Source organism: Halyomorpha halys, unplaced genomic scaffold, assembly GCF_000696795.3.
Source record: "Halyomorpha halys isolate HHAL.00 unplaced genomic scaffold, Hhal_1.1 Scaffold1405.1, whole genome shotgun sequence".
NCBI classification, from domain to species: domain Eukaryota; kingdom Metazoa; phylum Arthropoda; class Insecta; order Hemiptera; family Pentatomidae; genus Halyomorpha; species Halyomorpha halys.
The window spans coordinates 284,082-300,712 of NW_027107158.1; the positions used below are offsets into that span (position 1 = coordinate 284,082).

At 31.2% G+C, this 16,631-nt stretch overlaps 1 protein-coding gene across 3 annotated transcripts in view; it reads right to left on the bottom strand.

The window, feature by feature from the left end:
- The window catches only part of Hr38 (Hormone receptor-like in 38), a 107,254-nt gene that overhangs the window by 19,187 nt on the left and 71,436 nt on the right, over positions 1–16,631 (bottom strand). For 2 of the 3 annotated variants that reach the window (XM_014434654.2, XM_014434652.2), the window contains exons 3-4: positions 10,984–11,227; positions 4,927–5,182 (exon numbers count right to left, since the gene is read on the bottom strand). In XM_014434654.2, coding sequence (XP_014290140.1) covers positions 4,927–5,182; positions 10,984–11,227 — 500 coding nt within the window. The remainder of the gene's footprint in view (positions 1–4,926; positions 5,183–10,983; positions 11,228–16,631) is intronic. The other variant, XM_014434653.2, reaches the window with a different exon arrangement.

Genomic DNA, 16,631 nt, shown 5'->3' on the forward strand with positions numbered 1-16,631 from the left:
ATATTCTATTAAATATTTTTTTATTTTTACCCGGACCATATTCCATACAAAATATTTTTAATCTATCGTTCAAACTCATCCGTGTAAGTCCTTATTTTTACATATTTTATTATTTTAGCTTAGCTGGTAGAAAACTCGTTTGTAATAATTAACGAGGATAGTTGTAATACTGGGCCAGTGTTCTGTAAAATCATTGGACTTAAGAATGAGAGTTTTGATTTGTAAGACGCTTCATAGATAAATTTTTACCTATTAAAATATGTACCTGACTATCTCACATAAACCAGATGATAAGTCTGGGTTTTGGAGTTGGAGCTGACTGATATACGTTTCGGTAGCTGAGCAATTAAATGTTCGTGGTCTGTTGCGGGGCTTATAAAAATAAGCCCTAAGTTTATTGAAATAAATTTTGTTTCATGTAATAATTTTATGTATCGATGTGCAAGATGCTATGTCATAATTATACTGAGATCAGAAAGATGAATGTTATTTGATGGATAGACGGTTTGTGGGAATCTGCTGAAACTCCAAGGCTAATGAACCATTCGATCTTAGGTAAATCTATTCGACGTTTTGTTGAAGGAATAGTAGGTTCGCCCGAAAAATCATGGAGGTTGAGATTGTTGATTAAGAAATACGTTGTATCATTGACCGTAAAAGAAAGAGCACTGTTATTATTCGAACTGTTATCAGTTTAATTGTTTAGCGTTCCTCCCGGTAAGTTATGTACATATCTGTAATTGATGGCTGTTGAAGATGGCGACCTCGATGGGCGGGTGTCTTACCGCCATTGCCTTGGTCCTGATTGCATTTTCGTGGGCGATTGAACGGATGAGGAAGGGAACGCGGAAGCCTTGGATGAGCGATATGATCGGACTTGGACGGAGCACGCGCTCTGACTATCGGGCCCGTATGCAAATCAGTCACTAAAAAATTGCTGGATAGTAGTGTAATTTTTCTTTTCTTTTTTTGTATTATCACGTTAAAATCTCCGATACTCCATCGTTGAAGTCTCCCGTTTTAACACCCTCTATCGATCTTAGCGTTCCTTTTTTCATCCTGTCAAGAAACGTTATGCTAACATGTTTGCGTACGATTCGATAAATGATCGTTTCATTTCAGCATTACTGTGTACAAATAAATCTTAAACATTACATTTTTTTCGTAGGAATATATTACGATGCCTCTTTAATAATATTCCACAGTGATTTATAGTATCGAATCTGTTTGGGCGGAGTTACAAGAAACTTTTCAAGGCCACTATATTAGGTATAAGAAATTCTGGTTTATTCCTATTTTCCTTTTTCGCCTCAGATAATTGTGATTGCATTTATATATTTTTTTAATGAAGTTATAAAAGAGATGGTTATATTCTCTTATAATAAGTGGTTTATTTAATCACCTCTCATTAAGGGTGATTCTATTTTATGTTCAAGTCAAACTCTAATTACGAATGTACGTACCTCGTAATAAGAATGAAAAATATGACTATATCGATATTTTTTTCGATTTGTTGGTATGAAATTTGCATCAAGGTAAAAATATCTTGAATAAATAAAGTCATAAATTAGACGTTTAAGTACTCATTTAATTTAATTTTTTTCTACACCGTGCCGATACGATGACGACTGGTCGTCTATTTCCTTTGGTTAATAACAGTTAATTGAAACTGAAGGAGCAAATCTTTGCCAAAGTTGTGATATCTCTGGGGCTGTTAGAAAACCTTTATACATTTACTCTAAAAATATGATTAAACGCTTCATTTTAGAGACATCTTGAATTATATATTACATTTCTTCAAACCATTCAAAGAAAATTGAAGATAAAATACATCCTTTGCATAACAAGTTATCATAATCTGTATAAATCATTTATAATTTTTATATACCCGTATATTGAGTAAGAAAAAAAAAAGAATTACAAAGCATCATTCTGAGATATCTCGAGTTTTTGAAGAATGGAAAAGATCTATTGATCTGCTACAAAACGATAGTTGAGACGAGATGTATTTTGAATGTTGCAAGGATTTTTTTCTTTAGTCATAAAAATATTATTGTTGATTTTTTTAGACTTAAGACGTATCATAGTTAGAGCGACGAAATCTCGACTGCAATAGTGAAGTTATTCCTGTAAAATACTGTATATGTTTATGCAGCAAAGCTGTTATTGTTCATTTTTCTTTAGTCTTGTATTTTTTGCTATTTCATTATTAATTTATGTTATAAAAGCAATACTTCTGAATTTCACTCATTATGTGATGCTTGTATTGTGTAAATATTAGCTTTTGTTAAAGCTAACGATAAGAATTGTTGTTTGTTGGTATTAACCTCTTTTCTCCTGCACCTCTTGGTATATTTCTGTATTTATGTTTTGTGACTTCTCATTCAGATACATTTTTAAAATGCTAATATTTTGTTTTGCTACTACTTTATTTTTAATTGAAAAAAAGAGTAAGGCAGCTTCAAGAAAGATTGAGCGGTTTATCACTGTCTATATAAACTGAGGTATTTAAAAAAAATAATTAATTAATAAAATAATTATTTTTTTTTAATGTGCCACCTGGAGGGCTCCATAACCGTATGTACCCAGGACCTGCACTAGGTTAAATTTGGCCTTGATGGATAGTGCACTTAATCCTATTGTATTTAGCATTGTAAAGAATTTGAAGATGGGAAACGGCCCATGAATCAGCTTTTAAGTTTTTAGACTTAAAAATAAATATTATATAGATGTATAACTTTTTAAGCTTTAAATATTATAGCACTAAATTACAAAATAATACACTATAAGCTGCCGTGCTTTCAATAATATTATTTTAGAAATATATATCATTTATATTAGAAATGAAGGACAAAGAGGAGAAAGCCGACTGACCCAGTGCTGCCACCCGCATGGCGTTACATCATTCATAAGACGATAAATAAAACCAGTTTTTCAAATCCTATATTAGGCGGGTTACTTGGAATAAATACAACTTGAAAGGTTTGTGTGCCTTCGACGAGGTGGATCGGTATCATCAGACTAAATACGCAATCCTGATGGATCCGAGAGTTGCGAAAACTATCAAAATTTAAATGACTCATTAAAATCGTTTAGCACCTGGATATAATGTGTTGCCCATCCCGAAAGCTGTTATCCCTTATCCTGAACCAGTTCCAGATTTTAATTTAGGTTTGTTTCAATGACCGTTAAAAGTCAGAGAACCTCTTTTCATAAAATGATTCAATATGTCATCTTGATGTGGTGAAGTTTGCGCAACTAAACGAGTTCAGATTCTGTATGAATCCGAAACGACAGTCACTGGGCCTTGGTTCTCCCCGAGCAGGATATGTCTTTTTTCCCGACCATCGACACGTCAGATTATAAAAGGCTATGTTGTAACAGAGAGCTGGTTAATAGATACGAAGGCGAGGGAGTAGATTAAAAAAATAAAATACCTCTACATCACATTTATTTTAATCAAGCGTATCATTGATTTATTAAAATAAACTTTTGAATGGGTTTAATGAGGTATCGAGAGAGCTGTAACGGCGAATAAAAATAAATAGCGCTTTCGTTGGATAGTGACGGACGTGGAACAGGTACTCGTAACCTGGGCGTGAGGTGAGTTGCTGTTACTTGCCAATATTCTGAAATAAATCAGGCAGCGGTAACTAGTAAGGCAACATCGGTTCCGATCGGGCAACAAATATCCCTTATCTATTCTGGCGACGTGCCCTGCCTCGGAGTGAGATAAGATAATTGCAATAGACATAACTTAAATTATTATTCTTATATCCCGCTTTGTCAGCTTAGAAATTACGGGGTTTTTATGAGTCATTAACTTGTACGCAGTTTATTTATATCCTTAGATATTTTTTTTTATGGCAGTTTTACTCTTTTCTGATCCATTGAGGATAAGGAACTCACTTTTATGTGGGATGGAAAATGGAGGTCCTATAAGATGTCTACCATGACCCTAGGGTAGATCCTGTGCTAATAGGAAATGAAATACTTTATATAGGCGGAACCTGACCATGTTATGAGAATTAGGAAGAGGCCATAGTTAATCATAATAAAGTTGGATTGAAAATTTTTGGTGATCATATTATCCTTTAATTAATTACTATTGATTGAATTTTCAAGTTTTTTTTACGATTAATGTTGATCTTCTTATCTTTACTACGTATCCATTAATACATATTATAAATTCTAAAATAATCTAAACAATCAACAGTAGACATTTTTAATCATTTTAATTTAGAAACATTTTAATGTGATATTTTTTTTTAAATATCAGATTAAAATAGTTTATATTTATCATTATATTTATCAAATTATAAAAGTTTTTTGTGAACCACGGAGAATCAAACCCTGCGAGCGAATAACTGTCGTTTATGTGGTACTAAACTTGTTGCTTCACCACTTTTTCAAGCTTTTGTTAAAACCTTTATTTTGCTGCATCTTAGTTACAGCTACGCGTATTGCACTCTTTCACCTTGAGATGTCTTCTAGATTTCCTTTTTTTTTATCTTTTTTTTTTTTTTTTTTTTTTTTTTTTTTTTTAATAAAATATTAATTCCATTTTTATTTTTATGTTTATTTTCAGTAAACTAATCGACTCTAGAACAAACTAAAGAATGCTTTGTATTCGGTCCAAAGTGGAAAATACAAATTTCACTATCTTGGACGTTGTTGCATTTTAACCAGGTTTTCTGTTCTCTTCGCAATTCCTACAAAACCTAATTGAATGCATGACGTTGCCAATTAATTGTATAAAATGATCAATCGATTGATATCGAAATTAGAAATAACCACAACCATAAATCAAACACAATGTTATCATTGATCAGCAGATACCCCGGTTTTGGGCCAACGATTAATTTATGTAGCTCATTATTACTAGTTAATATCCGACTGGTTAATAATAAAATTAATCAGACTTACCTGGTGGACTCTGAGCGTTGTAACGGTAACGAAGCTCGCCTCTGCCTAGGGCCTAGCGTGGTATTGACGGACAGTTCCGTGCTCGTGGGGAAGTGCGGGAGGGAGTACGACTCCTGATGAGCGGGAGCGGGCTCGTATGGCGGGTGTGGGGGCGGTTGGTGAGGAGGTGCCCCGTGGTGTGGTCCTCCGAAGTATCCGGGGTAGTAGCCGGGGTGAGCCGCGGGTTGCGGGTATTCGTAATGTCCTGCAAGGAAAGCTTAAATGAAAAAAAAAAAAAATTAAAAATTAAAATATTATCTGCACATGAGTGCAGCAAGATTCAATGTAAAATATTATAAATTTTCTTTTTGGTTTTAAAAACAGCACTATTCCTAAAGAATGGTGGGTGAATATTAAAGTATTAATATTATTTATAGCAAAAAAAAGAACCACTTTTTTTTATTCCCACCAGCTAAGAGTTGGCGTTACCATCCAATCTCCCCCCTTTGATATGACCTTTCCTATCTTACCTTTAAAACATTTACTTTTAACGATTACAATCTCAAGAAGATTATATTGCCAAAAAAAGTAAATTTCGCCTAGCCTCTAGCTCCAATATCGCATGATAACAACTCCAATCCAATCTTGCACTAAAAATATTAACTAATTTAACCTTAAAAAGCGAGGTAGCTGTCTTTTGAAAATTTACTTATATACAGTTTCATTTTATTGTTAGTCGCTGAAATTATGAAATCGGCGAGGAACACACACAAGAAACCTGCCGACCATGGTACAAAAAATTATTATTGCTACTCTTGGTTTCTGTTTTTAACTAACTTATCGGTTCAGAGCTTAAAACTCTGGGCCAACTATTCTTCTCAAAAATACTTTGTAAAATCTGAATGTATTTTTAAAATTATTTGGAGAAATGTTAATGTTCTAAATTGATTCATAAGTTGGCTCTGAAAGTAGAAAATCGACGACTCAACAGAACAAAATATTTATTTAACAACACAAATTTACAATTACATAAAATAGAAAGCATTTTGCTATTTTATGTAAGCCAGATAAGTAAGGCTTTCTTAAGATTTTTTTTTCTCACCGTTCTATCAACTTTATTATTGATATCGAGTATATTGGTTGGTTGGTTGGTCGCTGTACATGTGACAATCTCGCAAGAGGAGACCAAAAACACTAAGAAAGGCTATCCTCTAATAAATATTTTCCATTTCTTTTACTGCTAAATATAAAGAAATTATTTTTTTCATGGAGATACCGTGCAAAGATAGAATAATCACCTCTGATTGAGACTATATTAAAAATATTCTGAAATTGATACTGTATTTTATTCTTGCTGGAGTTTAAAAGTTAAAACTTTTTTTATCTATTTATAAAAATTTAGAAATGTGTTAAAAAGAAAAAGGCAATGGAATTACAGTGTTTGAAGTCCCTAGGCCATCTTTATTTCATACGCCTCGCGATGTATTGACTAAGAAGCAAGATTAGTTTAGAGTTTACTTTGAAAATTCTGTAACATATAGAAAATAATGAATACTTTTATTTTGAGGTGATGAGGATTATTGTAATAACTGGCAAACAGGAGGAATTCAATGCTTTAGTTCAGATCAAATCTCAACTCAATATGCCCAAATAAGTTTGATCCTGATCCGACCATTCGATTAAAAGGGAAACCTTGTTAAATACCTACTATCGACTCAGGTTGAGGTCACATGAACTGTGCTGATAAAATAATCGGCGGTTATGGGTAGTTAATAGTTATATCCAAAATTTTAGCCACTCCTATAGGAGGAAATCGAATAAACTTATTAACATAATGAAAGCAGATTGTGGAAGGGTATGGAACACAACTTCATTCTCACTTCTGTTCCTACATCGCGTATTTTTCCGGGATTAACGTAGCTAGAGTTTTAATTCCTTAAGATCTAAAATGGGCGTGAATATAGTCGAAAGTACCATTCTTGATACAACTTTAAAGGCTTTTATTGACTAAGTTTAACGAACATTAAAACTATGGTAAGCTAAAACTCCATTTTAATATAAATATAACTATTACTACAAAGGAAAAAAATAATTTCCTCGTTCATAAATCTTGGAAGGAAAAATAATTATTAAATAATGTGCCTTTTGTGAATTTAAGTTGCCTTAATTATGGTCAAATTAAGTAATTAAATGCAAACAGTATTTGTGAAACGCACTATGACTTATCGTTTCATTGTTCGGTGTCCAACCAGTATTTAACGGTTTGATTTCTACTAAAAACACCATATATCTTAACCAGTCCTTAATGTTTTTTCGCCTAGAAGGAGAACGCGTTGTGATCATCCAGTGTTGGGAATTTCCTTTCACTTGATTTAATGAAAAACATATGCATGTATTCAACAGGTAAGAAAAAATTACTGGTCTAGAATAAGCCTATTAGTTCTCCATCAGCGGTGTTGTTTTCTATTGCGGAATAAAAATGTGGACAGTTAAATCTGTATTGCGATTACGTAATAAGATTTATAATGTTATTTTCATTGGGTAATTTAACTAAGTAACTTATTAAAAAAAATTATCTCCTAATAGAATGGTATAATAATATTTTATGATAATTTCGTGTAATATACCGAACCCTACCCAAATCACATTTCCTGGGAATGAAAAGCTGTAAGTTGTTAAAATTTGATTGTGTTTTATTCTTACTTTAACTTAACTGTATGTGAAATATATAGTAAGTTGAACTATCCGAGTTTTCATCAGAACTCCTGTTTTAAGGTCTCTATAGTTTAAATAATTAAGTTTCGCAAATTAATCTTTTATGTATGTTAGCCTAGCTCAAAAACGAAAGTTGTGCGGAACTATAGTATAGATTAGTACCACTATTCCAGTGACAGAGTGCAATTATTTTTTTTAATAGATAAATTAAAACATTATAAAAATGAAAAAAATTCCGCTTTCTGAATTTTTCAAATTTATAATTTATTGATAATTAACACTTTACAAATTTATAAAAAAGAAATTCCTAATGTTAATATTTTTTTTTTTTTTATTAGTGTTTATTTTCGATAATTTGGAAAATGGATTTTTTTACATTACCTCAATAAATAAAATAAACAAAAGACTGTTCGAAATAGTTGTACTATATCTGAGAAATAAGAAAAAAAATAATAGTTATTTCACAAAAGAACTCAGTTCATCTTTTTTTTTTTTTTTTTTTTTTGCAAAATTGCACAATTTGTATATAATAACATGTATATTATAAGAAATTTCTCCATTGATTTCAGAACACTTCATCAAATTTTGTTGGAAGTCTAGAAATTACTATTTTATTTTATTTTATTTTTTATAATACCTATTACTCCTCAAATATTTATTGGAATACCCCAATTATAATTCTTGTTGATCCTTATAACCTTGAGTAATATTATTTCCCGTTTACATTTTTTTTCTCTAGATAATTATTACGAAACTTATTGACTATAAAAATTAAGTATGGCTAAATTATTGTATGATTTAATAATGTTTTTTATATGGAATCTTATAAGTATTTCAATCATTATACATTATTAAAATTTTTAATTTAAATATACTCCAAGCTTTATGGTATATAATTGGATAATAAAAGACCTGATGATTTCGTTTTATCGCCTCATAGTCCTCTAAATTATCTAACAGTCAAGTATAATTAATCATCACTGTCCGAGCAGTCCAAATAATTGCTACCGGTTACCCACACACGCACAGAAACCGAAAATGGAAATTACAACAAAAAAGTAATATAATTAGAAAAAATCTTGAGAGTACCAAGGTCCGTCAGCGAAAAGGTTGTGAGGCGTGAGAGATAGTCTCGGTTAACGAGGTATGTACTTTTTAGGAATCGGGCTCAGGCAGACACACACGGGAACACCATCTATGGTCTTCGTAATGCCATTTCTTCACGACGGAAGTCCAACTATACGCTATGCCCACTTCTACGGATCTTATGGTGTTTTAATTCAGTGAGCGATATCTTAATAGTGCACGTGTTTTAATTAAGCTACGAACATTTTTTTTTATTTCTGTTAAGTACTCTTGAGAGGGACAGGAAGAGCATAAAGCTACCAATATGTTTTAGATGAAGTATGAAGGTTGTGGTTTTATTTTATTTTTTTCTATTGCCTGAGTTAAGAAACGCTATTTTTATTAATAGTATTTAACAGCTATTATTATAAAAAGTCTTCGACGGATATTGTTATAAACTATATAGTTGTTTCTAACAACATATGACATGTTAAGATTGACCTAACTGGCCGCTTTTGGGGATCAGAGGAAATGACCTTTTCTTTGTTTCTTTGAGCAAATCATATGTTTCTACTTCATCACTACTGAATGCAAGGACTAACCATTACTTGCAAGGACTAACCTAGGTCCAAACTGTCATTTCAACGGTAACCTGCATCCAACTATTTTATGTTTAATATATCGGTTCCCACAGTCCATCTTATCCACCCTTGTATAACCTTTGCCCCCTTCTTGTTTGGATCTCATTGGTCCTACCACTGTTACCCAGGGAATCTACAGTATTATTAGGCTTCCTTAAAATCTCCTACTCCTAATTTTAGAATACCCTATTAAATGAATTATCCTTGTCTCCCACCTCTTAACTATACGAAATTTTATTGGACGAGGTCTTCTCTTATCAGTTTAGCATCCTCTCCCTATTCTCCTTTTTATGTGTATATTTGTGGCCTAAGGGCAAGAGCAACATAATATTTACTAGAGTTTAGATATGAAGTCCTCAACTTTCAGCTATGGTCTTCCTAGTTTGTAAGAAGCTAGTTTCAATGTTAATGTAACACTGTATTTTACTATAAAAAGTAAATCTGTAATTCTTTATTAGATGTAGAGTTGCTTAATTCCTGGATAACGGGAATGACAGCTTAAATGTCTTTATACTAGAGACTATTTAGCTGACTTTAATATAATTTTTCTTTTCAATAAATTTGGCAGAAATCACTATATACCGTGAAACCTCTCTTAACCGACACTCCTGTGTAACGGACGATTCTGTTTTGGTACCAACCAACGAATTACATATTTAATGCATTTGATCCTCTCTATTAAGAAACCTCTCCCCTTCGAACACAAATTTTGTATCTCGTAACTACTTATCAATCTCTATATCGGACACAAGTCATAATATTGTTGTACAAACTCATGATTTGACAAAAAATAAATTATATATTTGTGTAACTAAACAGTTGTTGGAAAGATGTATTTCTAGAATAACACAATATTATTGTGTTTTTTTTTTTTTTGGAATTTCAATGGGTACGGCTGAAATAATAGAATCATTTTCACATCATCACGTGGAAAATAATTCTGTTATTTCGTTTTTTTTGTTCTTTTTTTATTAACCCCTTGTTAACTGAAACCTTTGTAAATCGGAAAAAATACTTTCGGGTTTCGGTTATTGAGATGTTTTACTGTATATATTTTTGGCGAAAAAAGATGCTTCTATAAAAGCTCTTTTCTCCGTTATTAATTTCAAATACCCCGAACGCTGGTCTATTGAGCGCAAGTGCTTTCAATTAAATATTTACGAAAAGTTCATTATCATTTTTTTATAAACTTAACAATCTATTAAAATGTTTATATTAACAATGAATTCTGCTGAAAAAGTGTAATAAAATGTTTCCACACAAAGTATTTTAACAATTTTTAATTTTTATATCTCTTTCGCGTAAATTTGTCCTTTCAAAAATTTTTCACACTTGTTTTATTAATGATTATTTAGGAATTTCATAGAATTCAGTTGTTTTGGAACAATAAACTATTTAAAAAATACCTTACCCGGCCTTATCCATTTTCCAATTTTTAATGTACTTATATTAACACGAGGCACAAAGTTTTTTTTTCCAATAATTAGTTAAACCCCATGTGATTTTAATCACCTCTCCGCATTTTATAAATTTAAGAATGAGAATAATATTTCATTTTTATCAATTATTTTCATATAATTAAATTTGTAAATTTTGTTGTTAATGTAAAATTAGGATTTTTATCAGTAAATATTTTACTAAAGATTTTTCGACTTACCTTGCGGAGGGGTGGGTTGAGGAGTGGGCTGGTACGCTCCAGCAACCGTGTAGCACTCTTCTTCCATCTTGAAGCCGAGACTGGAAGCGTATGTCTCCTGGAAGCTAGGTAAAGGGGCTGGTTCGGGCGATCCGTGGAACACGACGTCTTGGAACGGGTCTAGATCTTCTGGCAGTGCGGCAGTACTCTCTTCTGGGTAGGGTGCAGACAGCAGCTCCGCGAAACTGCTTGAACCAAATGAGCTCTGCAACAGTGCAAAGGAATATAAAATATAACCTTTAGTACATGTTCCTTTATTCTAAGAAAATCATTGTTCTTATATTAATTATACCATAGAAACAAACATTTCTGTTGATCACTAATTTAAAATTAAAAAAATTACTGATTGAATTCATTAAGTTCTTCCCTAGCCACCACTGTTCAGGAAATAAGGGAACCTTGACAAAGAAAAGTACTGAATTAACTGTCAACTTGCAATCAAAAGAAAGATAATGTCGATTTTAGTGAGTGTCTAAATATTGACTGTATGATACTAAGCTTGAAAATCGATAAGATACTTCAAGATCAATAAACCATAGTGTTTCTACTAGACGATGGCGTGTTGAATGTGTTTTGTCTCATTTTTTTTATTAGACATATTTGAAAAAAGTAAGTACATATTTTTCAACAACTTTTATCCTTATGTTATTTTTTAAAACTGTAAGCGTATTTATAATGAATACTAGTCTTGATTCCAAATTATTATTCTCCCAAACAAACACAATTTATAAAATTGTCTCGTCCATTAAATATGTATGCATAGACTAGAAATATATTATAATTTTATATGTAATATTAACTTATAACGAAAGATGGTATAATTCTTTCATTAACTAAAATAATTTATGAGTTTTTTGGAGAAAGAAGGAAATTCATTCCTGCATTGAAATACTATAATTATTGATTGAACAATAAAAATAAATAATTTTTTTTTAGCCTAAATCATTTTTATTTGAAGAAATTAAAATTAAGGCGAAATACTAACTAAGAAAACTTAAGCTATGATATCTTAATATAAATATATTATTTAATACCAACTCGTAATTTACTAATTGTACTTAAATACAATTAAAAACATCAAAACACATTCTACAGACATTTTGTCCCCACGATCGTTTCTGTATATTTGTATATATTTTTTTTAATGGAATACACATTTTTTCTGTCTATTATATTTTATTGTAAGTATTAAATAAAATATGGTTGTAAATAATTTAAAATATGATACATTACATTTCAATGTAGTGTATAAATTTTATTGGTTGTGTGTTTAATATTATTTATGGGCCTGTTAGCTGTTTTGAAGTTGTAGTAGCTTTGTTTTTAAATCATATTTAAATATATGCATTCACTCCCAAATTCAGATAAATATTCAGACATCTGCTATTTAAAAACAAAACAAAAAAATGCCATAATGAATATAACATTGCATTAAAAGTCAGCTTTTAGTTATAATAACTTATTACTTATGCTTTTATTATTAAACTGGTAATTATAAGAACATTTTAACCTTGATTGATAATGAATTATTTGACATAATTGTACTTTTCAACCAAACTTTTTTGATATTGTTTTATACGGCAGTTTTTCGCATTGATTATAATTTATTAAAGTTTTTGAGGCTTGCTATAATTTTATCAATTAGTGTTGAAGAAAAAATTACTAAACAAAATGTTATATTATTAACAACAATTTGGAAGTCATATTTATATGCATGATTTTATGTATTATTTTTTAATTTTATAATTACTAAAAATATTATTTACAGTTATTATGGCGTAAACCTGTCTTACAGCATTCCTTAATATTTCTTCTAGGATTTCAGCGTCCCCATACAATTCAAAAATAATCAAACTTTTTCATATTAGACTTTATACTTCAAATTTGTGAAACAAACATTCTAAACTTCCAGTTAATCAAAAAAAAGGTCATTTTCATAATTGTAATGGAGTGTTGGACATGTAGTGTCATGGGGGATACTTTGATACCATCGTATTCTATATGTATCCAATCCTCACAATTCAAAATCCACGATGTTCCGTGTTATATCTCAAATGAAATTATCCTTTATGACTTTGAAGTTCTATATTTTGGAGATTTAATTCATATTATCGATATTTAATCTAAGATATTTTTCCTTCTACACGAATCCTCTAGTTCCTGTCCTTGTTTCCAAGACATTAATGTAAGCTATTGAAATAATTACTGTACTATTGTTGAAGACAAACAGATTTTAGTTATAGGAAATTGTACATAAAGAGATAATCTTTGGACAAGGAGGCTGAATATGCAATACAGGATTTTTCAACCGACCTACGAGTTACCAAGATCGATGACATTTTCCTGTACATCTTTTATTTTTATCCTTATCCTTTAACAATTTCACGAAAGGGTTTTCCCTAATTTAAACTAAGAGAAGCGAAAGATTTCCTGGAATGAATCAGTGAACAGATCGTTGTCCGAGAGACGCGGCCGCAGGACTGAGCCAACGGTACCTCTTGGAGGGGGACAAGGCTGCAGCAAGGACGTACTCTCCTCCTTTTTCTATTTCTTCTCTTTGACCGTTGGCCGCTTTGGCGCGTAATCATCCCGGGGTAATTGGGACCGGTCTAAGTACCGCTTGATATTTATATCTCACCTGCCGTCGGCCGTCAATAAATAAAAACAGGCTCATTATCGGGTTGGTGAAAAAATAATCTTTGTTATGTTAGAACTGAAAGGGAAAAGAAACAGTACAACCCAATGTGATGTATCCAGCAATACTTAGATTGAGTTCAATAATCATTCCACTTTAAGATCTCTCTCTTCAATCAAGCATAGCATATGAAAATATGTTACTCCACTCCATGCTTAAACTGATTTATATGTTTGAGGAAATGCATGTAATAGAGAAATTCAATTCAATATAATTTTGTCATAGAATTCAGTATTTTCTAGAATGATTCATTATTTAACTTACTAAACTTTTAATTTCCTTTCATTCATCATTGATTTTTTTTAATGACTGTAAGCATAATTTAATATACAATTAAATATTAAATTTTGAAATTATGTATACCTTTTAAGTAAAAGATCCAAGATGATATAATGTTATAATTTTTTTTTTATTCTACCAATTCTCCGAAGCGAAATATAACTGAATGAATTGTAATTAATTATTGGAAAATGAACTCATAAACTACACTACCTTAAGTGGCGGGACGGACGTTGGTTGTTAAAATTCTAATATGACGGTTTAGAAGGAGACTATTAATATATAAATTATAACTATAAGACGTTTCAAGATAGCTATGAATTCAAAACCACTTAGCCATTAAAAATTTTAATTTCAAAAGCGAGTGCGAATTCAACATGAAATGAGTTTAGTCCGGTATACATTAATCTTTCATAGTATTGATTATCTCTTTACGCTATATTTCAGTATTTTATAATATGTTTGTCCAAGCATACAATTTACTTTCCCTACTGCATATCATTACTATTATTATGTCTTAGGCTGCAACTCACTTGACCAATACTAGCGCGGATGACCTAAAATCGCCGAAATGCGATTCCATATAAGCCTTGGAACAAGTGAAGCCAAGAATTAAGTTAAGTATGAGGTTAGGAAAACATTCAGTATTCCTTTAAAAAACGTATTCCCTTAAATAGACGAAGTGAGTTACGAAATTAGAAGCATACTTGGTATGAAAATAATTGAGGTCTAAAAGAATTTTTTAGGTGTGCTTTATGATTATTTAACAATTATTTGAACTTGCTCGTTTGGTTAGCTGTCTTGGACTTATCATTTGTGATTTTATCGTGTTATAAAATAATTGAATAAAATTGATTGTCCCTTAGGACTCGCACAATCACTGAAAATTTAATCAAAATCGGAATGACGGTTCATTTGAATATAACTAAGACAAACATAAATGAGACTCAAGACCGACAGACAGACACGGAACCAAATTTGTGCCTTGATGTCTAAAACGTATTATGGAAGTACGCATTTTCGAATCTGAGGACACACATACTTTTTATTTGTCTTACCTATCTTTGTCATGAAACAAAACAAAATTATAAAAATTTCTTAAAACAAAATTTTACTTTTGTAAAACAAACTTTTACTTTTTGTTGTACAAAAACAAAATATCCTCAAAATGATAGCGCATCAAAAACAGTTAAATAAGTTGGCACATAATATCAGAATAAACGGCAATTGAATTGGACATTTTTTTAACCGTTGAAAGAATAGAAGAAAAACAGCCATTCAATATTATTTTTTATTTTACTGTAATAAGAATAAATAATTTTGTCTAATCTTTTTGAATTATATTAAACTTTTCCTTATTAATAAGTTTCGTTAAAAAAAAATAATTATAAAAAAAGCGCGATTTTTTCCTTCCTCTGTTCTCTTTTCCTGCTGACACAAAGAAAGGAATACCCCGAGGGCTTAGAGAAGCGTGTTGGAGGAGACAAAAAAATACCGGCCACATTCTTGGTCTAAAACCACTGACCAGCCTTGAGATAAACCCTTCGTAGCGCCGATATTTTATTCCAATTCGATTTATTCATCTTTTTTCCTCACGATAAAGCTCGTATCATTTCCTTCAACATGAGACAGTCTATTGTTTATAGTTCGAATTCACAGATGACAACCGACTTCATAGCAACGGTAAGACGGATACCATTGGTAATCGGGCGAGCATATGCTAACTGCGCTGGTACCGTAATTTGTAGTGGGCACTATCTTAATCAGAACAAGTTGTGATGCTGACACCCATATAACTTTCAGAACATAGGTACTAGGATCTATGCGTTCAATTACCCGTCGCCAGTACTTTTACCCAGGTGAAATAGATGCTCTGAAGCAACGCTGATTGAAGGTTTCTGGGCGGTGTTAGATTTCTCTGAATGATAGCTGGCCAAATCGATGACGTAATAACAGGAGGGAAATAATCCCGTCTTTGTATCGATAATATCCCGTTCATACGGTATCGTATTAAGGTACCAGTGGCATGCGAGTTGCCGCTTTATCAACTCTTAGTATAAGCTTCGATTTATGTTATCTAACTCTTATGTAAACTGTTAGTTTTTGTTTTATTTATTTATTCATTTAATTCTATATCGTCATTTTAATCAGTAAATATTCAGTGGTTATGAGATGTATATTGTGATTTTCAGTCGGAGTTATAATATTTTTAATTTTGAAACTTAAAAGCTCGAAGCTCATTCTCACTCTTCTAGAAGCTCATATTGGAAGTATACTTTCCTGTATGTCCACTCTGTGTCTATGTAAATTTTTAATTCAGCCATTAGCCGTAAATGATATGTATAAATACAAAGTTAATAAAAAAAATATTATAGTTTCTATTTTTACTAAATAATTCTTAAAACTCTAATCGGATCGAATTGGTGGCATACCACATTCGTCTTCCGAGGTACTTTATTTTTTTTTGTTTACTAAAATGTAAAAACTAATTATTAATTACTTAGAATACTAAAAATAATTATAGTACAACCCTGAGGATTGCAAAAAATATTGTATATACTAATAGTTATCGATTAAAACTTTTACTTAAAAAATATTAATTAAATTCTTGGGGAATTATTAAATAGAACATTAA